Source organism: Chamaea fasciata, unplaced genomic scaffold (assembly GCF_029207755.1).
Source record: "Chamaea fasciata isolate MVZ Bird 193981 ecotype frontalis unplaced genomic scaffold, bChaFas1.0.hap1 SCAF_2, whole genome shotgun sequence".
Taxonomy (NCBI): Eukaryota; Metazoa; Chordata; class Aves; order Passeriformes; family Sylviidae; genus Chamaea; species Chamaea fasciata.
In genome coordinates, this window is record NW_027094087.1 from 67,461,103 (window position 1) to 67,487,712 (window position 26,610).

The 26,610-nt window shown below is 39.3% G+C and overlaps 1 protein-coding gene across 3 annotated transcripts in view; it reads left to right on the forward strand.

Annotated features, from left to right (window-relative positions):
• Positions 1–11,559, forward strand: part of SLAIN1 (SLAIN motif family member 1) — a 51,201-nt gene extending 39,642 nt beyond the window's left edge. For all 3 annotated transcript variants that reach the window (XM_066176329.1, XM_066176330.1, XM_066176331.1), the window contains 3 exons: positions 4,075–4,239; positions 6,202–6,493; positions 10,447–11,559. In XM_066176329.1, the coding sequence (XP_066032426.1) occupies positions 4,075–4,239; positions 6,202–6,493; positions 10,447–10,522 (533 nt within the window). In that variant the 3' untranslated portion in view covers positions 10,523–11,559. The remainder of the gene's footprint in view (positions 1–4,074; positions 4,240–6,201; positions 6,494–10,446) is intronic.
• Positions 11,560–26,610: the final 15,051 nt, after the last annotated feature.

The window sequence follows — 26,610 nt, forward strand, 5'->3', positions numbered from 1 at the left end:
GCAGCTTTGCTCCAAGGACAAGGTCTGTTTGCATGCAACATGGAATTAATCTTTGGCCAGTGATAGTATTAGGTCAGGGAAGGGAAAAAAAAAGAAGCAGTGGAACAGGGACGGCCACCAGTGGTCCAGGGATCAGAAGACAGAAGGCAGGTGCTGCCTGTTCTGGTGTCCTGCCAGAAAGAAGCTGAGCCACTGACCCCGAGCTGACTTCGGAGAAGAAATAGCATAAGGGGAAGAACTTCCTGGCAAACAATCAGACCTGAAGCAGCTGGGTGAGAGGTGAACTGTTGTCTTCACGGTAATTTTGTGGAATGTATGACAAAGAAGGGGCACTTTTTCCTGCATTTTGACCTGTTTCTAGCAGTAGTGAATATGATCTGTGCTGAGGGGTGGCCTTTTCATGTATATTTTCAGTTGAGGACATAGGATCCTGTATTTCACAATTCCCAGCCTTTCTTGTGCTGTAGAGGCGGCGGGCTAATTCAGCATGGATGCCACATATGAAGAAAAGTGTAAACATGCAGTAGGCAGTTCTGCTGCAAATCTGTGAAAGGGCAATGTGTCCTGCCTAAAGAAAGCTCATGAAATGACAAGCACGTGTGTATATGCATGAATTATTCTTAGAAGGTGGTAAGAACCAGGAACTGATTATTAACTCCCCGTGACCTATCCTTGAATTTTCTTCACACATAAAAATACCTCAACAATACAATGTCTGTAGGTCATTATATTTTATCTCAAAAAAGGCTGGGTAAGGCAAAGATACACCTGTGGTGCTTTATATGGCTGCATTCTACTTAAACACCATGATTTTTTTCAGCCTAAACTACAGCTGAGACTCAGTAGTGGGTCACAGTAATAACTATGGATGCTGTTGAAGATCATCAGCTCCAGTTGTTGACTGATGACCACCTTGCCAACTAGACCATAGCACCAAGTGCCACATCCAGTCATTTCTTGAACAGGTGTAGGTCCTTTGAAGTCCCTTACTGGTGTTAATATCCACATCTTTCTGAAAACACAAACTGCAAGCAACTGATGATTTTTTTAGATTTGCCACTGATCCAGATTAGTGCAGAAGAGGTAGCAGAAACTGTAGCAAATTCCAGCATTCATCACAAACTGGACTATTTGAGCAAATTAATTCTCATCTGAGAGTACATCTCTACTTCTTCTCTCTTAATTTTCTCATCAGTTTTAGGAGAGCAAAAAGGTCTGGAAAGGAACGCAGCTTGGAAAAATAGTTTTGTTTTCTTCTCATGTATTTCCAGCAAGTTCATATCTAGTCACATTTCAGTGGCCTGAAATAACATTAAAATCACAGGATTCCCACCTTCTGCTTCCATATGTTAAGCTCACAAGAGCCATCGTTTCGTAAAAACAAAATGTCTGTTTAGACTATTTCCGCTGTTCTTAGGAGGGAAGCACATGACAGAACAAACTTCAAGGAGATGGAGGATGCATCGTTCAAGGAGATGAAAGCTGCAAAATGCCATCAAGGCGAATATTTCTGGGTTTTCCCCAAACACAAAACTGACCCACTATTTTCATTGCTTTTCAGGGCCATTTATCTCAGCAGACACAAGGACCCATCAAAGAAGTAACGCAGCTGCTTGATGGATGAGAATTTGCAGGTGCAGCAGGAATCTGCTGCCTGAGGACTGAATGAATCAGCAGCAGAGCAAGCTGCTGGAACCAGAAGGGACTAATGAACAGCAGGCAAAAGACGTGGCCACCCAAGACATGGAGGAAATCCTAGCTACTTCCGTACCTGTTTTTCTGCTATTGTAGCTGCATCCACTGGACAGTTCGAGGCACAAATAATGCCTGGGATGGCTGATGCAGTCCCTGAGTGGAAAAGCATGTAGAGTCCAAAGAATTCTGTTATACAACATGATACTTAAACAGATACTTTATGCAGTGCTGTCTTCCCTACTGCCATCCTACTGCTCAAACCATTTTTTTACCAAGTTCTGTTAATGTTGAATTAGGATTTCAGGACATAGGACTTTGAAAGGCTAGGCTAGGACAACGGAATTAACTGTAGCTACAGCCATCCCATATTCATTATTTTTTTTCCACTCTTGCCCAGGGATTGCATCATAGGGTGACAGTTCCCTCTTCAGTTTGCAAAATTCTTGAATATTTTAGAAATAGATGCACACAGTAGCTGTATGGGTGGTATTGTTTGCATCCGTGGGACAGTTTTGGAAGCCTTCTGACTGTTTAATCATTATTACATCACTGATATTAATACTTACTACCTGGCTGTACCACAGTGGTAATTCCCTTGCTAATGTTCGTTGCTGTACCATTGACAGTTTCAGTTTGCCACTGTCAATAGTTAGTCACTGAAGAACAATTCTGACTCGTTTGGTGAAAGATTGTCCGTACAGTAGTTCTTTATTAGGATTTGACTGTACTCTATAGTTTCCAGATATTCAAACCTTACACTTCCTTTTCCTGCTGGACGCACAGCCTGTGACACAGGTTGCTGGCGTTACATAGGCATCACATATATTAAAGTTACTGTCAGTGGCTCCTAATAACTTGTATAGATAGAACTGTTCTGTCATGTCTTATTACTTTTCACTTGTTAGCAGCTTTAAGGATTAGAGGAGCTAATGATGGTGCTAAATAGGTTGTATATTTATGTGGATTGATCAACAGAGATTCCTAAATAAATCTGCTCTTTCTGTGAACTGAACTAGCCCTGTATGAGCCAGGAGGTTGACCCATGCCAGCAGTTGCAAGCAGTGAGCTGTGTTGTTCCTGTGCATAAAATCAAAACATCAATCTGGAAATGCTCTGTTCTCTGTGGAAGAGAGCAGTCGTAGCTGCTGCTGCAAGACAAGCGCACTCGTGCTTTCTATTGCAGTGTAAGAACCTGCCAGCCATTGGAACCTGTGTCAGGAGCAGGAGCTGGTGACCTCTGTGCTGGCCATGCTGTGAGGAGGGACATAGCCACCTCAGCAGGGCACAGCACTTGTGCTTCTGGACCTGGCCAAGAGGCAGACCTTGTTTGTGACAACCACTGATGTTGTCAATGACAATTAAAAAAATGCCCGTGATTTTCCCACAGCGGTGTTTTACTGAAGTCTGTCACGTCACAGGACCAGGTCCTGCAATCTGTGCCTTTTTCTCAGTCCCTTCTCATTGTAAAAAACTGAGTCTTCTCCTTTTGGCCTGACGGCAGAAGAAACCAGAAGAGTTTTCTCTTAGATTATCTCATGGTGGTGTGGTTGGGAAGCTGCCTTGAGACGTCAGGAAGGTTTCAGTTTCTCTCTTCAAATCAACTGGTGTGAGTGGGATTGCAGACTTCTGACCTCTTAGTCACTTTCCTTAGCTGTTATATCTGGCCTAAAAACGTTTGGGACATGTGCAGCTTTCTTTTTGTGAAAAGCCCTACAAGAAAACCTACTCTGAAAATGCCTACCAAATCAGGTACCACAAGTGAGGTAGGAGGGAGAGACACCAGATTTGAAAATTCTTATATCAACCCAGGGCTCCAAGCAGCTGAACAGCCTCAAGACTTTGCAGTTTTTGCATTTGGCTGCCTGTGGAAACTGAACATGCTAACAAGGTTAGATTCTGAATGGATTTATTTAGCATCTTACTGGCACCTGAAAGCAAGACTTCAGTCACTTAGGTTGGATTTCTCACCTGTCTTTAGACATCCACAGAGTAAATAGCTGTGTCAGACTGCCAGTGCAGACTTCCTTTTGTATTCACTGCAAAGAAACAGGCACATTTAGGGCATGGTTCACCTGACCTACTTTACACATCAGTGTGAAAGTCATCATTATTTATTGTTTAAATCCTTGCAGTTCCGCACGTGTACTGCCCCTTGGGGTCTTTAAAATCACTTGTGAATAATCATGCTGTTAGAATAGTCATAATGGTTCAATTTGAAGGCTGTCAAGAACATACTCATACTCTTCTGGTAGAGCAAAACCTCGCTTTCTGTTGAAATAGTTTCTTACATTTCTCATTTTCTACAGAAATGACGCTGAGGCTGCTAGTGTTTGTTGGAAATTCTGACCTGACCATGGATGTTGTTTTCTTTTGCTCCAGACAAACTCCGCAGAAGCATGCCTAATCTCGCTCGGATGCCAAGCACCCCCACCATTAGCAGTACTGCTGGCTTTGCTGGTTCTCCTGTCACTGTGAGGAATAGTCAGAGCTTTGACTCCAATTTACATGGAGCCAGTAATGGGGTTTCAAGGATGCAGTCATGTAGTAAGTACCTGTGTTCTTTGGCTGAGCGCAAGGGATTGATAAAGTGGTAGAATACACGTCCTGGTCACTGATCCTTTGTTCTATGAAAAATTAAAAGCAAACTGTTCTTTTGCACCAGATTTTAATATACCTCAGGATTTTCCAAGTTTCTGTTTTGGAAAGTAAATTCTGCCAGTCTTGTTGTTGAAAGTTGCTTCACTTTTTTCTTTGCCAATTTATCTTGTGCTAGCATTAAAACTGAAATAATAATAATAATAATAATGATAATAATAATAATAGCAATAATAAATAATAATATTATAGAAACACCAAAAATGCAGTTAATTCATGTACGCTCACATTTTTAGTTTTGATACTACAATTGGAAACTGCTTTTCTTGGTAATTTATACAATGCTGGTTGTACAGCATAAACACTATCTTAAAATATATGATGTCTCTTCTACTGAAGTTGAACCACTTCTGAAGGAAATGCAGTAAAAAGAGGGTTATATTCTCATGTATAATATACTTGTTGAGTTGGGGAATTAAAATTGCTCTGTAATTGGTATAATTTAGGTGACTTAATGATGAGGGAATGAAAGGAGCATTGATCTAGTGGAAGACTTACTAATGTAGAATGTGGGCAAGATAGATCAAGATCCAAACCCATCTTTTCTAGCACAGGGGTTGAGGTTCTGGAGTGTAAATGGGAAAAGTGATTTTCACTGGACATAGGCAGAAGCAAAGAGGAAAAAATAAGTAGTTTGGGAAGAAGGGATTTAACTTAGGCTCTCCGTTTCCTTTGAGATTTTGGAGGGAGAAGTTGGAAAAAACGTGGCCTGTGGATGTTTTCTTTCAAATTTCAGCAGAAGTTACAAATGTCTTCAAAATAATTAAATTGCTTCTTTTCTGGAAAATATTCTTGACTGATGGGTAATTTTGTTGTATTTTTTCCTGCTTGAATATGAGAGTGGAAGTAGTTCAGGTTCCCACAGATTTTCATGGTCGTGCATTGAAAGTTTAATTTTGTTCATTATTTTAGAAATAGATATTTCTTTGTGTGTTCATGCTCTTACATACGTATGTGTATAAAACTCCATTTTTCTGAAACACTTCTTAAACATTTATAGTAAGTGGCTGTGCTGCAGTATTTTAGGAGCTATGTTATAATAAGAGTTCCATGACAATATATTGGCAGTATAGTTTAATTTAATCACTCCCCTGCAATTTTTTTGTGTCATTAGGTAGTTTAAAGAAGTCTTTTTTTCAAAGAATTGAGAAAGGATTGCTCTAAATGTAGTGTCTTAATTTATATGTTTCAGGCTTTTGGCAGTTTGCTTTTGGTACGTGGCCTAGGAAAGTGATGCTTGCCAGATGTACACCAGAGGGCAGGATTGGGTAGTAAATCTAAATATAAAGCTTCTGGAGCTCATAGCATTGATTTAAAATGATAGTTTACATAACATCAGCTGTGGAATATGCTGTTAGATTCAAGACCTTTTATAGCCTTTTTATTGTTTTTATGCATAAAGCTTAAACTTCTTTGATGCTTCATAATGCTTTAATGGAATGATACTTGAACAAGATGTGGTTGTTGCAAGCCACCTCACAAAAATCAAAATTACCTAACAGTGGTAATTTATATGTTTAGCAGTTTCTCCTGTTTAAAGCTCTAAGTGTGTAGGTGGATTTCGTGGGCCTATGATGGCTAATTTAATCTCTTTGAGGAGAGAAAGAAGGATGAATATGGACTGGGATTTTTTTTCAGGATGGGGGTGGAACAGGATATTTTAGTTCAGTGCAGTGTTACTGGATATAGTATTGTGGATTCAAGAGGTTTTTCAGCAGTTTGTAATCAGCAAGTAAACTGTATAAATGTTGTGTTTATCCTTATTCAGATCTATCTAGAAATGAGCATTACTACCTGTTTGTATTTGTTGCATGCTGACCTTGTTGCTTCATTTTCTACTACTCCTCACAGTTCCATCACCAGGACAGCTTCAGCACCGAGTTCACAGTGTGGGACATTTTCCAGTGTCTGTCAGACAGCCTCTCAAAGCTACTGCCTACGTAAGCCCAACCGTACAAGGGAGTAGTAACAGTAGCAGTATTCCAGTGTCCAGCAGCTCGCAGCTGTATTCCAACACTGGGATCCCAATGCCGAACAAGACTGCTGGTCAAGGCGTTGTGGGGCGCAGCGCTCTTCCAAGACCATCACTGGCCGTCAATGGCAGTGGCATTCCCAGAAGTAAAATTGCACAGCCAGTTCGAAGGTGAGAGTTGAACAGGCCTCAGTCTCCGTGTGGATGGCTTAGGCTTAAATTGTGGATTTTTTTTACCTCCTGAATGTGGAACTGTAAAACATAAGTTTCTGTCTCCCAGTGCTGAGTCACTGAATGGGGGAAGATTGCTTGCCAGAAATAGTGATGGACAATGCATGCTGGTAGCCCCTAGTAAACTCTGATAATGGATAGTGTGTAGTCACATGTAAATAGGAATGGATTGCCACCTTGTCAGTAAGAAATCCAAACAAACGCAAACCTCATATCATTAACTGATATGGCTTACCTTCTCCCAGACTTGTGCCTGCTGCTATTTCAGTGTCACAGCATGAGCTAATTTTAGAGTGCTCACATAGAAAGAGCTGCATCCCTTTTGTTGTAAATGGCAGTAGTCTGTAAAATTGCAAGTTGTACCATTACAGTGTTGTGAAGAAGGAAATATCCTGGATAGTACAGGCTTGGGTTGAACCAGCATCTTTTCAATTGCAACTGGGAGAGAATAGGCACAGAGGGAATCCTGGAATATCACATAGTTATAATAAGCTGTACTGTTAAGCAAGTGCAAATTTTAGCATGCAGAACAAATGAGAAATAAATTCATCTTCAGATTTTTTTTTTAGGTCAAACAATAAAATAGGCTTGATGAAAGAGATTGTGTTTCAATCACCTTATCATAGCTGGGATTTAAACTCTTAACTGCATGTTCTGTAATTAATATGAATTAAGTCTTCTCAAGGAAGAACTTCTCTCAACTTGTGTTTACTCCTCCATCTATTTCTTCCATTGCACACATCCCTCCTCTTGTGAGGGCCTGCTGTGTGACCACCTCATTTTCTGTTGGATGAACTGTCACTCTTTAGCTCTCATCATTTTTGTGCTTTTCACTACCTACTGGCTGCATCCAGAATAAGTTCAATTGTTCACATTCTCTCTTTGGTTGAGTTACTTGGGGATTACACTGATGTGACTGACAACAGATTTTGACCAACTGCGGTGAAACTTTGATAAAGAGCCATCAGGTTCCTTCTTTGATGAAGACTGTACCATGAGATTTCTATTATAACCTTCTTTGCTCTCAGCTGGAAACTCTTTCAGTTAGACTTCTTTATATTTGAGGGTTTTCTTTCCTTTTTTCTTTTTCCTTTCCCTACTTCGTGTTCTTCTGCAGAGCTCTTAAATCTTTCATAGCAACATGTGAGGGAACCTTTCTGGGTCATGAAGACCAGTCCCTTGCTATTTTGTATCCCTTCTCATACAACAGACAATATTATAGAAAAATAGAATTAAGAGGTTTCAGTGGGAGAGTGAGACACTGTTCTCTCAACACTGTTTTTGTTAGAAGCTGATTCAAATCAGTAACCATGCTATTTATAATCCAGGAAGTCTGTGCTCCTGTCTCCTTTCCTTCAAATGTGCCTTAGCAGCATCCTGTGTTGCCATAGAGCCAAACCAGAGATCATTGAAGATGGATGGTCTTTGCACTGTGTGAACGCAGAGTTCATAAAACTCAAAAAGCACAGGTTCTTTAATGCCCTTGTTCAATTTTATTGATTCATTTGGAAAAATTCAAGTGGTTTCAGTTCATACAGACTTTTCTTGGAAGGAATTCAGTGTTCAGGGTTTTTTTCCAGTGGTATTTTCTAATGAATAGTATTTCTGATTATCGGTTTAAGAGTCTAGCTTCTTTCAAACTTGAATAGTGTTTGTAGTCATGACTTGATTAAAAATAGAACAGCTCTTTTGTTTTTTAAGTAAATCAGATGTTCAGGGAGAAATGCACACTCAGAGCGAATTTGTCTTCCTGCTTCTGCCAGACTGTTAAGTAGCCAAGTTACTGGTATTCTAGATACTTAAAATTGGTTCTTAGACACGTGATATTTGGGTTGCATTAGGGAACTAAAGTATTTAGTGCACAGAATAAAACGCTGGATAAGGCAGGGCTTTTAATAATTTGTAATATTATATTAGCTGAGATAAATAACTTGGCTAAGTATTAACTGGTTTTCTCCTTACCATCAGAGATTCAAGTGGTATAAAGAAATTCTGATGGTGTTATCCATCTCTTCTTACCCTTAGATGTCAGACAGCACCTTTTTTTTTTTCTTTTTTTTTTTTCTTCTCCTTTTGAGCAAAAAGGATCCACACAACCCTCAACCCTTTCTGGCTCTAATCTTGGGGCTCCTTGCAGACCCCACCCTCCAGTTCTCTGTGTCTTAACCTTATGCAGTGTGAAGGGCAGTGGGGGCAGGTGCCCTTAGGGCAGGGTGAGCAGGGACAGCTGGGCTGCCCTGCAGTGCCCAGCCTAGAGCAGTGTTGATGGTGATCAGGGTCAGCAGTTTCCAGACAGGGCCACAGTGATGAGACAGGTTCCAGCTAAAGCCAGAAAGTCAGTCAGCAGCTCAGGGTCTGGATCATGCCAGATACCAGGTACAAGTGTGGCAGGAATGTAGGCATACCCGTGGAGCAGGGCTTGCTTATTCCTGCTGCCTTGTCCTGGAGCCAGTCACTGCAGTCCATTGGTGATGGAAAAGTAGAAATGCACTACAGCCCCTCCAAAACTCTGTTATCTCAAACAATGTGATGTCATACAGACAGCTTGTGCTTGTCTGAAGTAGTTTTCATCACTGGCATGTTTTTCTGTCAGTTCCTTGTAGCAGAGATTCACCTCTGGATACATAGCAGTATTACAATTATTTTCAAGTTAGCTAATTTTTTTTTTTTCCTGTTAAGATTATTAAACATACTTTCTTCTTTTTTTCTGGAAACAAAAGCAGCAGCTGCAGAAAACAGCAGCGGGCAGAGGATGTTCTTAGTCTCAAGTAACTGGATTTATATCAAAGATAAACGATGCTGCACCAAAGTGGAGCTGCCCAAAAGCAGCTTGATTGAATCTAACTTTAACCAACTGTTTTTACTTAAGTGCAGTGTTTTTGCTACTAAAAAAGCAGTTGTAGCAGAGAGTTGATGCTGCTCTGATCACTGACTTTGCGACTACCTACTTTACAACATACCCCTCTGCCTTTTTACAGCAAAGTGCGTTTGGAAGGGAGAGGAGGCATCAGTAACTTGCAACAAAAGCAGAGTAGTGTGAAAACGAGCCTTGAGGTCTGCTTTTATATGAAATCATTTCACAAAATCGAAACACATTTTTTTCAGCAAATTGGGGTGTGACAAAATTATGGTTGTGGCAAATTAGATACAGAGCCTGCTATGTTACCAGTGACTTGGCAGTTAGATCAACTCAGATAGTTGTTTTTCCTTTTTAGTTTTGCTTGAAATAGTTGCCTCAATAGTACCTGGAGGGTTTAGAGGATGCTCAGGAATGTTTTAGAAATCCTCGTTGAGGAGTGAGAGATCAGCCCAGGTGTGAGGGTGGGGACCCTGGGGATGGTGAGTTCCTGTCAGGAGTTGCAGTGCTGGAACTGGTGGCTCTGGAAACACGTTGTCACATGTCTTGGAACAGATAAAAGAGGGTCTGGAGCAGAACTCAATGCTCTTCTTCAGCCGACAAAATTCTTTGCAGCTTGCACAGTATTTTTATAAACTGCTGGTTTTTCATGAGCATGCTAAGTGAAATAGCTTTTTGAAAAGTGTTTCCCATTAGATCTCTGGTTCCCATAGTGACAAAAATATGTTTTTACTGCCTTTAGACCTGAAAAACCAAATTTTGCCATTTAGAGGCATCTCATTCATGATTACAATTATTCACTCAAATCCTTTTTACAAATCTTTCGTTCTCTTCTCATTGGAAGCAGCCTTAATTTCACTATAGATCTTTATATGTACATCAATATGTAGCCAGAAATACACCAGAGGAATGTGTCGAAGCAAGCCCCAAAGTCATTGTCACTGCAGAAGTAAATGATGTCTTTTACCTTGATCTTTCACAGGAAATAACGACCTCATTTTCCATTTTTTTCCCCCCTGTCATTTGGTTAATACAGTTTTCTTCAGCCTCCAAAGCCACTGTCGTCACTGAGCACGATACGGGATGGGAACTGGAGAGACGGCTGCTATTGATGAAGGATACCCCTCAGCAGTGGAAGACACATAATGTGGATTTCATTACCCAGCTGGCTGGGTAACAATAATTTGGAAAAGGAGGGTCGTAGAGTATTATTTTCCCCAGGATCTTAATCTGTAACCATCTACAATGCCATGTCATTTTTTAAAAATGAACATCTTATCAAACACTAAATATTGCACTTAATTGGTTACCTGGAACAGCTGCATTGTTATCAGACTTAACAATGACAGTATTGGCATTTGGAACTGAAGAAAGTATTATATATGTGCAAAATACAAGAATATTTCCTTGGAAAGAACTAGGAGATTTTGGTTTTGGGCAGCTTTGCCGTACTGAAGTTCTGAGATAATTTATTCAGTGTAAAGACATCATGCATTTTATTTTGAATTTTGGGGTACATATGTATGTGCTTTAATTTTTTTCTAGTGTTTTCAGTACATTTTATTTTGTATACTTAAGTTCATTTAAACTTGCCTGAACCTTGAACTACAGAGAGATAATTTAACTTTTTCTGTGCCATAAATAATATTTTTGGGGTAATGTACTTTTTTAGCTCTAGGAACACATCTTACAAAATCTTACCACTGGCAATACAAAGCAGTATATTTATGTTGCAGAAGCACAAAAAAAAAAGGTAGCATTCACTGGAAATTACCATCCAGCTGGGTCAGCATGGTTTTGTTGGTCTATCACCATTTGTTGAATTGTTAATTTATTGTCATAGTGTTTTGTATTTAAAATGGCAGCATAAATCACATTGCACTTACAAAGGTACAGTGATCTCTAAAACTACCGTTGATTTTCAGTACTTTATTACAAAGAATAAAATTGTAATGTTTTATTAACAGTTGCTTATGGAAAATGAGTTTTAATGCAAATAAATCTTTTTGATAGATCTTTTACAAAATCCAGTTGCACTAATCAATGCTTTCTTATAATGGCATATGACTTAATATTTGATTACAACTGTGTATACTGCTGTTTTGGAATGTTTCAGGAAATAAAGAATCTATTTCAGCAATAATGCTCTTCCTCAGTGTGCAATGTAAACATTGTGAGAATTTTGCTACTCACATCTGCTTAGCTTCTGAAGTTTTTACTTAGCTTCTCTAAAGATTATGCTGGATTATTGCAAATAGTAACTGAGTTACCTGAAAAAATATTTTTTTAAATTGTGGTAGGAAGCCATGGTGTGCCTAGAAGACAAATATTTTTCAAATCAATCTTACTATGATCTTAAGAGACTTCTACAATTTAATGTTTAGAGCATGCAAGTGCAAATATGACTTGTAATGGGAAACATTGTGTACCTTTCACTGGGGCTGTAAATTTGCTCTCAGTTTTGCTCTGAAGTTGCCTGAGGACCTGCTTTTCTGAGAAGGGCAAGCTAAAATAAAAAGTAGAGGGGAAGTATTTAGTGGTGAGTAAAACTTCCATTGTGCTGAAGAGTGATGTACACTAGTGCAGTAGGATCTCTGCACAGCATAGCATTGTTTAGCAGAAATAAGCAGTTAATTTTTGACATTGAAGTTCTTTTAATGCAGTTAAAATCTTGTTTTTTTCTTTTCCAAAGAAACAGAATTGTTGAAGAAGGTATCAAGAATAATCAAACAAAGAAATTCTGTCTGCACAGGTAAGTATTTAAGCAGGAGTGTGCCAAACTCACATTGTTTGTTGGAAGCTTTAATTGGAAAAAATTACTTTTAGTTAAAACAGTCAGTCATTTGTGGACAATCTGTGGTTGTGGTGGGGTTCAGAGGCAGCTTGGGGGTGCTTTATCTTTTGCCTGTGAGAGAGGAGGAGTTCTGTAGCTCTCACGGCTTCTGGTGCTGGGGAATCCAGCATGATCTTCATAAAAGATGGATGAAGGCCCATGACAGTGATTCATTTCTCAATGATGACCGCCTTGGTCTGAACTGTCTATACAATTTGTTCCTTAGTGCTAGGATTTTATCACTGTTCCTACATTATCTGGGATACCAGAGCACCACATTACTTTCAATTTTTGAAGTAAGTTGCAGCTGTTGGATTTAATACCGAGTTGTACACAGGAGGGCAGTATATACTTTGAAGAGATTTTCTTTTTGTTAGCTAAAGCTCATCTGTTTTCCAGGCACTGAATATTACGAGCTCTTTGAGAAGATCCCGTTGTTTTTCCCTTTTTAATTACCCTGTTCCCTTGTAATACATCATGTCAGGATTTGGTAACCTCACAGATTTTCTCTTCTGAGTGTTTTTGTCAGTTATCTGTCACAGTGGATGCCATCAAGCCTTATGAGGAAACCCGAGGTGTGAGCAGCTGGATCTAAGAATCAACAGAATCACGCTCCTTTCAGCCATGGGCTGTGGTACTGCTGCTGTTTTCCTGTAGCTGGTGTAGCTGACTGTCCCGCCTCAAATCTGCATCTGTGAAACGGGACTACTGCACAGTGTTACAGACTTCACTGCAAGACTCAGTGGGAGCAAAGTGGGGTATGCAGCACAAAGTCAATTCTGTCAGGCTCAATTTTGTGAAGCAGAATTCCTCCAGGACAATGAAAAACACAGTTGCCTTTAAAAGTAGACTTAAACTTAGTTTTTGCAAGGAAAAAATAATTTCTAAGTGTAAGGGAGCTTTTGAGAACTCTGTTTCTCTTTGGTTTTTCTCTTTTGGTCCGTGAATACAAATCCTATTCCTGCCTCCTTGCTGCATCCCAAAAATCTCCTTCAGTCCAAACTGTAATCTTGGGCTCACCTCTTGAACTACTGGGTGAGTCGTGAGGGTTTTCTCAAAGGTCTTTTCCCCTCTCTCTTTAGACCCTGGGGATAAAACCTCTATGTTTTCAGTCTTTGAGACCCATCATCTGTGGCACTGTCCATGATTTTTCCACAAGTTAATATTATGGTTAAGTCTTAAGTCCTGCATTGAAGATACACATTTCTTTTTTCACCCCTACATATGAAATTCATCCATTACCTCCTCTCCTGAAGTAATCTTTGGCTTTGTAATGGCTTCAGTATGTGAAATCTGTCCAAAGTAAAACTGCTATGGTAATTTTTTCTGCTTTGACCATTTCATGTGTATTGCTGATTTTCCCCTCTCTGTTGAAAAGAGTTGTTGTGATCTGTGTACTCTACTACAAAGCCATGGACACTACCCTATCCCCACTACTAATTGCTCATTGTTTGTTGAAGTAAGTTCCCATATTGAAGTCCATGATGTCAGCCTGCATTGTGTGTGCTGCAAGCAAAGCACTTGCTAGCTCCTTCTATGTTGTCCCTTACTGTAGGGGTTTGCTGGGCATCTCCTTTTTCTTAATTCACCATCGGATCCCTCTTAAAAGATGTTTTCTTTGCCATGGTACAACTCAAAGCAGGACAAGAGTTAAATTACCAGTATTGTCATCTTCTGCTTTTAAGCCCATAATTTTAAATTTGACTGGTGACTATTGCATACCTATACTGCAGATTGTTGGAGACATAGACTGCTGTTTTTTTCCTTTGGGTTTTTAAGGCATGAAGCCCAGTAGGATTTCAGGCCCACCATTACAATGCTTGTATACTAATACACATACTAAAAAATCAGCATTTTCATACGGAAAACACTGCTTAAATATTCACTGTGAATGACGGGTGAGGTGTCATAATTAAAAATACTTGGGGTAGTAGCACAATCACTCTTGAAAGCAGATTTGTGGTGTTTAATCTTCAGGCATGACTGGTTAATTCAGAAATTCTGGTTGAAAAAGGAAGTGACTAAGCCCGGGTGACTTTCCCTGTCACTGTTGAGGTGAAAAGGGTACGTTCTGATTTAATTTTCTTTTTTCTATATGACCAGCCCATCTGCTCAGCCATCTTTCCCCCTCATCAATTATTCTACCTCAGATTCAAATGTTTCTTGTAATCTCTCTCAGTCATTGTACATGCTCTTGTGGCTTGTGTGGCTGGTGCAGTTCTTGACCATCCACCTGCAGATTCCCCTCCTTCTATTCTGCCCCTCACTCTCCAGCCTGAGGAGCAGGTCCTCAGCGTATCTTGTCTCCATGAGAGGCACTTTCAGCTCCTACCTGCCAAGGTAAGCAGTTATGCTTAATCTGAAGTAATGTCTGTGAGTAGGGGTCATACCTCTGCACTTAGATGTGACCAGGCTGCCTGGTTGTTGCAAGGGGAATTCAAGGGATTATCTTTGACCTAAGGAGGCCCAAGAGATGACGTTTCTACATAAGCAGTTCAACAATACTTTATATATAAAGTATCTCATGGAAGGAAGGGAGTGGTTAGATAAGCTTGTTCTTGAAACCTCATTCCTTTTTAAATAAAGCATTTTATATAAGCCATAATTATTTAGGTGATTTAAGTATTATGAGTCCCTTACCCGTAAACAAACAAACAAGAATCCTTTGATACCCAAATGTTGATTTTGGCATAATCATGGAATGATTTTGGTTGGAAGGGAGGTTAAAGATAAGCTAGTTCCAACACCCCCACCACAGGCAGGGACACCTTCCACTAGGCCAGATATCTCTGAGCCCTGTTCAACCTGGCTTTAAACATTTCCAGGGATGGGGCATCCCCAACTTTCTTGGGCAAGTGTCACTGTTCCTCACCACCCTCAGAGTAAAGAATTTCTTCCTAACATCTAGTTTAAACCTACCTTATTTCAGTTTGAAGTCATCCCCCTTTGTCCTATTCCTGTGTGCTCTAATAAACACTCTCCAGCTTTCTTGTAGGCTCCCTGCAGGTACTGGAAACCCACAATTAGGTTACCCTGAGACCTTCTCTTCTGCGACCTAAACAACCCTAATTCTCTCAGCCTTTCCTCATGGGGGAGGTGCTCCATCCCTCTAATCATGCTGGTGACCATCCTCTGGTCTCACTCCAACAGTTCCATGTCCTTCCTGTGCAGGGACCCCAGAGCTGGATGCAGCCCTGCAGGTGGCATCTCACCAGGGCAGAGCAGAGGGGCAGAATCCCCTCCCTGGCCCTGCTGCCCACACTGCTTTGGATGCAGCCCAGGACACGTTTTGCTTTTTGTTACTTGGCCAAAGGTCGGATTCAGTCATCTTGGAGGACTTTTCCAACCTTAATGATACTATGATTGCATGATTCTTGCTTAATTCTCTAAAGAAGTAAACACATTTCTTAATTAATGTGTTACCTTGAGCAGCTTGTGGAATACAGGCATAGATACCTATAAAAGCAACTGGTAGTCTTGTTTTTCACTGGTTCATGTGAACAGTGGACAGAGACATGGATTTGGATGTCTGAACCATGGTAAGAAGTTAGAACGGTGATGGAACTTGTATCTTCTTGCAGAGAAGTACTTCAAAAGTGAATCTATCTTGACGTTTTAGAAGTTTAGTATCTAACACAGTCAAAAGAAGTGCACATTACCCAGATGCAGATGTCAAAATTGAATGAAACTACAGTTAGTCAATAGGTAGTGTTCACAGACTATTAAGTGACTTGTACTTGAAAAAAAGTGGCAAATACACAAAATGAAGACATACTTCTGTTTAAGTATTTTTCTGCTTTACTCAATTCAGTCCTCTTTAAAGAGGGATTGAACATCTGGAAGAGACTGAGCTGTGCAAGTTGTTCTTGTGGCTGGGCAGAAAACAAGCCTCGTGGCTCCTAAGCATGGAGTAGACTTGGCCATGCAGTGGGGATCAGCAGGGCAGATCCATTGCTCTGCAGTAGCCGTGTTGTTTCCCAGGAGCACAGGTGTCCACTGCACACCTGGCACCCAGATGCAGCCTTGGTTGCCCGTTGCCTTCTGTGAAGGTACCAGAGAGGATACATTCCTTTCCTGCTAAGATGGAATGCTTCAAAGAGTCTCATTTCTGGGGCAGAGTCCAACTAGACAGTGATACTCAAACGTTATTTTTGTTCTGTGGACATAGCTAGAAGAAAAGGTTTTGCCTTTTCAGACATGATCTTTCTGCGCTGTGGAAAGATCGTGCATTATTGCTCATGCATTTATTGCTGTATTTCTTCTATTTTGACTATTCTTTTTTTAGTTAGAAGAATTATAATGTTTTTTCTGTGTTAGAAAAGATTGAATTAATATTTTTTCTTTGTTTCTGTTCACTTCTTGTCCCTGACATTTCTGTTGTTCCCTTAGAAAAATAAAATATTCCTTTGTCTTTGTAGCCAGACATATAGAAAGAATGAGCCTGTGGCCAAATTCCCTAACTGAGCTCTAGCAATCCAGCCAACCCTTAATACTTTGCAGTCTGCACGCAGATGTTACTAAACAAGGTATATTATTTGTATCCAAGACTGAAATTTTCAGTAATAAAAGCATCAATAACATGATGAGGATGTCAACTGCAATACACCTAAGATGAAATTTTTGGAACCATTTCTTTTGCAATAATAGAAAACAGAAAAGTACTGATAATGTTCCTTTTGCTTTTCAACCCTTCCTGCAGGAGGTTATACTAACTTCGTTTTTGGAACCCTTGATACATGCCTTTTCTTATGAATTTTATTGAGCCAATTCAAATGTGTTGAATTCAATTTTAGCAGTATGTTTAATGAATACTGACCTTTTTAGGAGACTTACATTATTTCTAAAACTGAGATATTCCAATACTAGCATCAGGATATAATTCAGTTTCTTTACATAATGTTGCTAATATCCTGTTCAGTTCCTTTAAAATATAAGTAATTGAAGTGAAAGTTCAGGAACTCAGAAGGAAAAAGTTACTTAGAAGAACTGGTATTTTTTAAGCCAAAGAAAATCATAAAAATGTGTTTTGATTTAATCCTTGTTTATCTAGGCAGTGACTGACTGCAGTAAATTATGCAGCTCTGAGTAGGTATATGTCTTCAATGGAAAGGATTTTTCTATATATGAAAGAAGGAAAAAAATCAGACAAAAATGTGTAGCTGTATCAATGGCTTACTCTTCACTGGATCTGAATTCACATTAAACAGCCTGCTTCTGCTTTATGAAAAGGAACACTTTGAGCACCTGATCTTTTCAATCAATGAGAAACAACATTGATGATATAAAATGGGTCCCACTTAATTTACAGATGCAGCTACTTGGATTGGTGCAGCTGGGCTCAACTCTTTTAATTATGCACTTATCTTGTTGATAAGCGCAGTCTAATCCAGAAGCTGTGTGAGTGTTAGTGGGGCTTATCTTGCTTCTGAAAACATCTTATCTGGCTCTTCCCATGCAGGAGATCTGTGGTTGGTTGGGTTTGGTGGAGGGAGACCATGCATCTGCCTTACCATGTTCAGTACTATCAGCCTGATAGCTGGTAACAAATCTGTGGCTTTGTTATCCAGCCCTGTGGTTTGTGTGTGAGCTGAGTGATTCTCTTTGATGAGGAGCCAAATGTAATTATGCAGAGTCTGACAATGCGGGCATGCTTTTCTAAAGCGCTGAGTACTTGCAGCCCCAATTGCATCTAGTTCAAATGATATGACTTTTAGCACTTCTGAAATTAGACCCTGGGAAAAAATTGCCTTCCTGATATTGACTTACTAAGGTCCCATTTAAAATGAAGTTTTATTATGGTATTTTCACTGGTCAGTATCTTAAAGTTTACTCAGAAAGCAGTTTATAAAATGGCATTGAGTGAAAATGGCTTGGAATAAAATTCAGCGTCTGGGCATGGATATTTTGTACTTCTGTGGAATTCCAGACTGCACAGAACATTCTGTTAAAAGTAGTGGTTTAGATTGTTTTGCATTGTCAATGATCTGTTTTTCCAAAGGAAACAGGAAGAAATGTGCTATTTATTTGGCAAGTTTTCCAGACAATTGGGATGATCATTTTCCCTGGCACACAATCTCTTTATACGGAATTGAGTGTAAATGCCAATATTGATTGAAAAGTATCAAATGTTCATAAAAATCCAAGTTAACTTTATAATGTACCAGAACAAAAACTACCCTTAAGGGATATTAACATAATGGAGGATTCCATCATGGAAAGCCTTAGCATCATTCCCAAGAGTAGAGTTACTGTCTCCATATAGATTAAACCAACAGTTTGCTCAAGAAATTCACGTTCTGCTTCAAAATATGAATCACAGGTGCCTGTGGGGTTTACATAAGCACAAGCATATTTCCAAGAAAGATAGATGTGGAAATCTTGGAGTGTTTCAGCAGTCGGAACATAAACTGCTGAAAAGAGCCTTGTTTCCTTCTGCATCATTTCATAGCCTCATTCAATATCCTGTCTACTTTATATCCTCAGTGTGAACAATATATGATAAGATGAAAGGCAGTTTACATAAAAGCAGTCCATCTCCTTGAAGAGAACTTATGAAATACATCTCCTGTATATTCCTTTAATCCTTTGTGGAGCAGTAAAGGACGGCTTTGCCCTCTGTTTTGAAACTTTTCCTTAATTCCACAGAGCGGTTATGTTTGTTGTGGAATAGTTTGGGGTTTTTTTCCCCTTTCCTCTGGGTAGAAAAAAAGATACAGGAAAAACTGTTCTCATGGCATGTGTTAGCCTGCGGATATAATCACAAAGGAGTCAAAATGAATGCATTTTCTTGAAACCTCAGTAGTACCAGAAAACCTGCCTGACATGCTCACACTTGAGTAATGGGATTAAGTGTTTGTGCTCTGGTAGTGTCTGTGGGCTGCAAGCAACTTGGACTTCATGGAATAAAGCCAAAAAGCCTTGTCCAAAGCAGCTGGCAGTGCCTACGCTCTGTGCATCTTGTCATGTGAATAAAGCTCTTCCAGCTGCAAATGAATTATGGAACCAATTCCAAAACAGAAACAGTCAGGACAGTAAACTGAAAATCAGAAGACTTGTACTGTCTTTCCTGTACATTTTCTTTAAGGCTGATAATTTTTGTGTTCTTTCGTAATTGAGTTTCTCCTTATACAGTTCTTGTTTTAGCACACTTACTGTGTACTCCCAGAGTTATTGTTTAGGTTTCATGGGAACTACAGTGAAGCAACTAATTTTTGATTCTATTGAACACAGGTAGCACTGAAGAAAAGCAGCAGAATAACAGAACTTCATCATTCAAATTTGAAAGTAAATTCTTGTACAGATATCTGCTGTGTAAATGGGATTATTTTGTGTTATCAATGCATTTAGTCAATGCATTTAGTCAAACTGGGTAGCAAGTTTAGGAATCCATAAGGAAATAATTATGCACAGCGTGTTAAGTTTTGTTTTTTGTCCTGTATGCTGAAGTTTTGTATTTTCATGTTACGCAAAAAATAGGACAAATACAAGTAAAAGGAAAGGGGAGAAAGAGAATCAGAAATAAAGGCAATTGAAGGAAGCAGCACTTGTTTGAAGACTAGGAGACATACCTTCCACAGGAGGTACTGATCTGTCATGTGCAAAAACAGTCCAAAAACCGCAACGGGAGCCGCTTAATTGTCCCTATGCTGTTCCTTTTGAGCTGTAAACAGAAAGCTGGCTTAAAAAATCTCCAGAGACATCAAAAGCACTGATAAGTGCTGCTTATCCTGAATCTCACACATACTGATTCTTATCCTGAAGGACATTGGATCTTCCTGGGATGTTGGAGAGGCAGGATGATACAGGTGTGACCTGAATTCAGGTATCAGAAAATGGAGGAAATACTAGTGTTTTCTGGTTCCCACTCTTACAGGTGCCAGCTGCTAATCCAGCTGTGAAGAATGAGGAGAAGAAGGAGAGAGGATGGTAGAAAACTGAGACAACTATGGTTCATCTGTATTTGTTGTTATATTACATTATATTGAGATGGCTCACAAATGTAATAGTGAAGCAGAGCATCTGGGCTAGAACACGTGATATTCTGATAGTAAATATTAGTTATGCAGGCACTGGCCTTTCCATCATAATCCAAACACTTCGGCATTTTGTGTGTTACAATATCTAAATGAAAATACCACTCTGCTTTCTGATGTTCAGGGCAGTCAGTATTAGTGCAGAATTGGACCTGTTCAACTGCTGTGCACATGGCATTGGTCAGGAGGTAAAACTGGGATCAAGTCAAGAACAGGTTCCTGCCTTGAAGAGTTTAAAAGTCTGAAAAGCAAGGAAAAAAAGTAATATGATACTAAACAAAACAAACCATGTGTACTTTTATAGAGCAAATCAGATACAGTTTAGATTGTTTGTACTTGAAAGGGAAAGGTCTTTGGCAACTTTCTTTGGCATACTCTTTTGGATTTGCCACAGGAACTGGTCTTGAAGTACTAGTTCTGAGATCAAGGACTCTGAGCCAGTGACCACACGACTGTGGTTATTCCTGAGCTGATGCTGACCCCTTAAAGGGGAAAGGAAGAGCAGGAATGATAGCATCTATGATGCAGAGGAAAAAGAACATGGTTCTGTTATTGGATGTTATAAAGTCTTGTGACACTCTTATTTTTCCTAGTGTGTGAGGTTCTGTCCTGACTGGCCTCTTAACCATTTCTAAGCAGTTCCAACCAGGAAACTTCTGTTCTTCGTTTAAATTTGCATCAGCAGAGGCTGGATGAGTAGAGATTAAGTCTAAGTCTGGTGAAAACCTGTAAAAGAAAAATTCTTCATGGAGGAGTCTAGGAGTGGATCTGATTGTTGAGGTGGGTGCCTACATGGTACAAAATGTGATGTCTACCTTTGGCATTCCTGTCTTAGGTGACAGTCCAAGATACTAAGTAAAGTAAGGAAGCATCCTGATTGCTGAGGGAAAGAGAAACACCTTAGAGGAGTGCTTCCATTAGGGCTAACTATTAAAAGATGCTAATTAAATCCTTCCTTTTTTCTAGACTGCAGGTGCTTAAATTAAGTCTTCAACAGAGATGACTCTGCTCACATGGGATTCACAACCACAAATCCTCTAATGAGGGTTGACACCCACATATGTTCTTTGAAGAGATATTTATGCTGCTAATTAAAAAGGGGCCTTGAGCCAACCCCTAGCCTCAAAGCCAAACTGCACAAGCTGGCTCATGGCTGCACAGCTGAGGCTTCTTCTGGAACTAAATTTATCTTGGAGAGAGTTACCTGAAAGAGCCTGAAAGAACCAGGGTGTGAACTAACATTTAAATATTGTGCATTATTTGTGGGCCTGCTTCTTAACCTGAATCCTGTCTCATATTTATCAGTAAGCATGTGCTTGTGAGACCTGGACAGAGCTACCAGCCTTAAAAGAGCCTTTAAGACAACAACCCTCTTTGCAGCCATCCATGGTTGTAATGCTTCCTGAAGAAGTGGTAGGCCTATTTTATAGGTTCCAAAGGAGTGCCAGAGCCATGAAGTTCCCTCAACCTCTCCTGTTAAACTGGACAGAAAAGACTACTGGAAACTTCAGGCCAGAGAGAGAATAACTTTGAATGCTGGTAGTTAAGGGAAAGTAAATGACATGTTGGTTGGGTTTGGTTTGATTGGTTGCTTTTCTCCTGGGACTATTTCTGGAGATTAAACAGGTCCTAAATACAGGAATTACCATACAGTTTAAGTACCTACAGTTCATTTTATTGGCTCTATTACAAAAAAAAAAAAAAAACAAAAAAAAAAAAAAACACAAAAAAACCAAGCAGCTTGGAAAATCCCCAAAGATATTACTGTAAAGCAGTCATGACAAATGTAGGTACAATATGATGCAGGCTGTGTATATTATCACAGAAAGGATTGTATACATCAGGAGAATCTGAAATGCATCTATTGTAATATTGTAATATAGCCTTTTCCACTGCTTTTTTCTGGAAGAGGCTGCAGCTGTTAGATGTACTCAGCATTGCAAACCTTTATGCCGGTGGCAGTAACTAGCATCAGCAGACAGAACCTGTGGTTTCTGCCTATTTGGGTTTTATTCCTGGACATTATAACAAGAGTTATAATTCTTATTTCAAAATGTGACCAGAAGAAGGGAGGTCACAGAGGGGAAAATTAGCATTCTTGAAATCCTAATATTAACTTCCTCAGTCTTTAATTGGTCTCAGTCTTTGTACTTAAAGCTGTAAGCCAAACAAACACACTTCTTTTTATTGCTCTGTGGATGCAAGTTGGAACATAATTGCCGAGGGCAAATTCATCCATCCACAAATATTTTGCAAATACCTTTATGGAATACCTCCTTAAAAAGGTTGTGCTCAGTTTTCAGAGGCTTTCAGTGTGCACTGGTTTTGAAAAGTTTCCAGAAAAAAAATGTCTGCAGTTCATGTGTCCTGGAAGAAATCAGGGAACATTTTACAACCTGAAATGGTGCGGAGTCACCACCAAATCAAGCCTAATGCAATCAGGCTGTTGCTGAACACTGGTTTTTGTCATCTGGTATGATCCCAGTTTTCTCTTTTGACTAGAACTCTGTCAGCCAAAATACTAGTTGAATGTTTCAACAGCTGAAAACCAAGAGAGAACTGAAAATTGTGTCTTTTTGTTCTCCATGGTTCTGACACCACCACAAGCACTGATAGGACATTGGGAATCTTTCTTTCTGAAAAGTAGAAGTTTCACAAGTAGAAAAAAATGGAATTAATGTTGCGAATGAATTATTGTGCAATATATTTCTTCAGTTTCTAGGGGCTCCTATTTGAATTCGGTAAATAGAAACTGGATCCATATTTCCCACCATCCTAGACCCTCCAGTGTCTGGCGTGTCTTTCATAACTAGCTTGGTCTCCTCACTCCTGGGTGGGACTTTACATACTGGGGTGAACGTAAAACATTGCTGGGGTGACAATTACAGAGGTGGTTGTGGGGGAGCATCTCTACCCAGTAAAGTTCTCCAATTCCATTGTTAGAATTCAATAAAGGGTTTAAGCTTATTTAATGTAGTACTGCTCTAGTTTTTTTTTCATTTGGCTTGGCTTAGTATGCTTTGCTTTGCTTTTATGTTGATTTGACTCTGTGTTGATTAAAATCTTTCCTGTTTTCTACAAGTTTACCCACTTATCTCACCACTGACCTCTGTGTTTAGCTGAATCTCTGGGAAGTTACCTAGTAATGATTTGAAGTGCTCAGGAGAGAGAAGAATTTTTCCCTCATAAGGTTTTCTTTTGCTAAGTATTCTCCTCGCTGGCAAAAATATGTGCCTTGTTTCTCCCTTGAGTAATGTGAAACTCATTGACTATCATTTTGATCATTTAGGAAAAGTAGTTCAGGGAGTTTTATATCGTGCTGTAACAAAGACAAGTTAATACAAATCCTCAGGCTTACCAAAAAAAGGTAGGAGGCAAAGCTTCAGAAATTAACTGTAAAATGCCAGTAGCTGCAGATGAAGAAAGTGAGTGTCCAGCTCAATACATCTGATAGATTTTTTTAGTAGCAGGAACTAGTGTGTTAGGAGAATTGTGAGTTGCTCTGAGCTTGTCGTGTGGCATGTCCTAACATCATCAAACATTCTTTGCCGTATTAAACTTCCGTAGTTCAAACCATTTTATCAGACACACGCAAACTTGATTTGCCAGTAACAAGGGAAACTACCCTAAGGATATGGTTTTGAACATTTATTCAAGATGTATTTTGAGTGCTGTTTCAGCTTTCATTCCAGGTATTGGCAGAAGCATTATTGCTTTTGCCGTAGATGAGAAGGCTCTTTAACCTCTCCAGATACCAGTGAAATGAACACTGTCAAAATACAGTTGCAAAAATAGTTTAGAGAGCTTGTATTCTGTGAAGTGAACATTAAATAGATATTGTTTCACCACGCACAGGGGACATGAAGTTCTCTTTTGAAGCCTCAGAAACAGCCCTATCTATCTCATTGTTTTAATAACTGCAGCTGGAAGAAACTGACTGAGAAAGCTCTTAACACTGGTATTGCTCCTATTCAGAAAAGTATGAAAATAGGTGCCTAACATTGATTGCAATGTATATTTAATAAACACTTAATTGCAAACTCTATATGGGCTGATCTGAATCTGAAGAGCCAAAGCACTCATGCATTAATTTCCAGTTCTCAAACATTTTTGAAATCCTACTTCTTAAAAACTGAGGCCCGTATATTTTTCTGAGCTGCATCCAGTAAGTTCAGCAGGCTTCAGTGAAGCTGCCGTTCTGAAGATCTCATTCTGTGTGTCTTAGTGGTCCTAAAATAAACTTTAATTTTCTAAGGTGGAATTGTGACTCTGCATTGATAGCTCTTTTTTTCATTTTCTTCTGACCCAGAGAACCAGATACTCATGCTGTGAGAAAGCCTCAGTGTACTTTATTAACTGATTAGTTAGGCTTTTTAGCAGCCATTCAAGGGAGAACAGTGGCAGTTCTTAGCATTTTACAAAAGAGGTCGAAGGTACAGATGGTAATGTCTGTGTCTCATGCAAGTCTCATGACTTTCGGGTTTGTGCCAAGAGCTCTGGAACTTCTGGGAAAGCAGCATTCACATCAGAGGTCACCATCAAACAGTCACAGTGTCTACCTGGGAGCCTCTACATAAATGAAAAACCTGTGCTTCAGAAATGCTCAGTCATCTCTTGCATGTGTGCTATATTACTGTGTGGCTTTTTCATCACTAAAAATAATTGTAGAGCATTTTTCTAGAAGTTCTAAATTTTCTTTTACACACAGCAGTTTGCTTAATCACATGCTGGCTTCATTTTAAGCTATGGAAATGAATTTTTGGAGTGGAAGGGCTACAACAGTGTAATTTTCATAGTAGAAAAAGGGTGCCATGGGCAGCAGCTCCTGTGGCTTCTGAGTATGTTAATGGGCTCTAAATCTTCATTCCACTTGGTGGCAAGATTGCAGACTTACACAGGCTAGGTCCTCAAAATCATGCAGACGTGTGAAGAGCTGTAGAACTCTTTTTTGTTGATGTCCAAAGCTTTACTTTGTACCATATTTGTTGCTAGTTTCATGGTGGGGTGAAAATCTATCGCCATGGAGTGTACAAGGCAGCAAAGTTGAGTCAGTTCTGCTCCTCGTTACAGCTCCTGAATGCAAAAATCCCTAAATGGGGACTTTTGCACAGCTCTCTAAAGTGCTGGAATATCTTCCCTCTTCCCCGAAAGAGATAAAAGTGTATCAAAAGATTCATTCTAAAACCAGTTTAAAACCCAGAACTGGAAACAAAACTTTTTTTAACTTGAATGACAAGAACTTGCTCAAACTTACCATGTTTGTTTTTTTTTATTTTGTTTTGTTTTGGTTTGGTTTTTTTTGTTGTCTTTTGTTGTTTTGGTTTGGTTTGGTTTTTTGTGGGGAGTTTTTTGTTGTGTTTTTGTTTGTTTGGTTGGGTTTTTTGGGGTTTTTTTTGTGTGTTTTGGGGTTTTTTGCTAGTGTGAGCTATAGAAATTAGATTGCAAAATCATTATAGAAAATAAAGGAAAAAAGACAAGGTTGGATGGGGCTGTGAGCCATCTGGTATAATGGAAGGTGTGCCTGCCCATGGAAAAGGGGTTGTAAATAGATGATCTTTAAGGTCCTTTCCAATCCTAGCCATTTTATGTTTCTAAGATATGCCACAAAATAATATGAATGCATGCACAAGGTCACGTACAATATTCTTGTTCATTTTATGGAACCTGTTTCTTTCGAAAAAAAAATCTTTTGAACCTAAAGAAGATTATTACTCTTTTGGAAAAACAAAAAAAAAAGTTGGCATAAATTACTTCTATTAAGTATCAAAACTTTTGTATTCAGTAAATCACCATCCCAAATTTTAAGTGGATTTTGAAAGAAACAGCAAGACTTTGCTAGTTATCTTTTCACAGCCCAAGGGGAAAGCTCCCTCCCTTCCTTTCACACCAGCTATTCTTGACCGCTAAATTGTCTTCCTGCTTCCTCCCTCTTAGATTTAATGTTTAAAGCTACAGAAAGTTAAGATAAACAGGAGTTGTCACACTAACATATGACTCAGTAATACTACACAGCTTTGTTGTTTGTTTTGTTTTTGTTTGGGTTTTTTTTTTCACTAGAACTAGAACTGCTAGTGCTGCACAGGGTAATTGTGGTTTTTTTTAAAAAAATATGAGCAGCTGTCTGTGGATGCTTTAATTAGAATGGATTTTCTCATAAGAGATCTTTATAGTCTCACTCTTAAAGTAGATGGCTGTCATAATTCCCAGTCTGACAAGCTACACATGATTCTCAAGTTTCACTGTCTTCCTTATAGCTTACATTTATGTGGTCTTTTAGATGATCCAAAAGCTGTTATATATGTATGTATGCTACCACAGAAGAGTGAACCAGCCT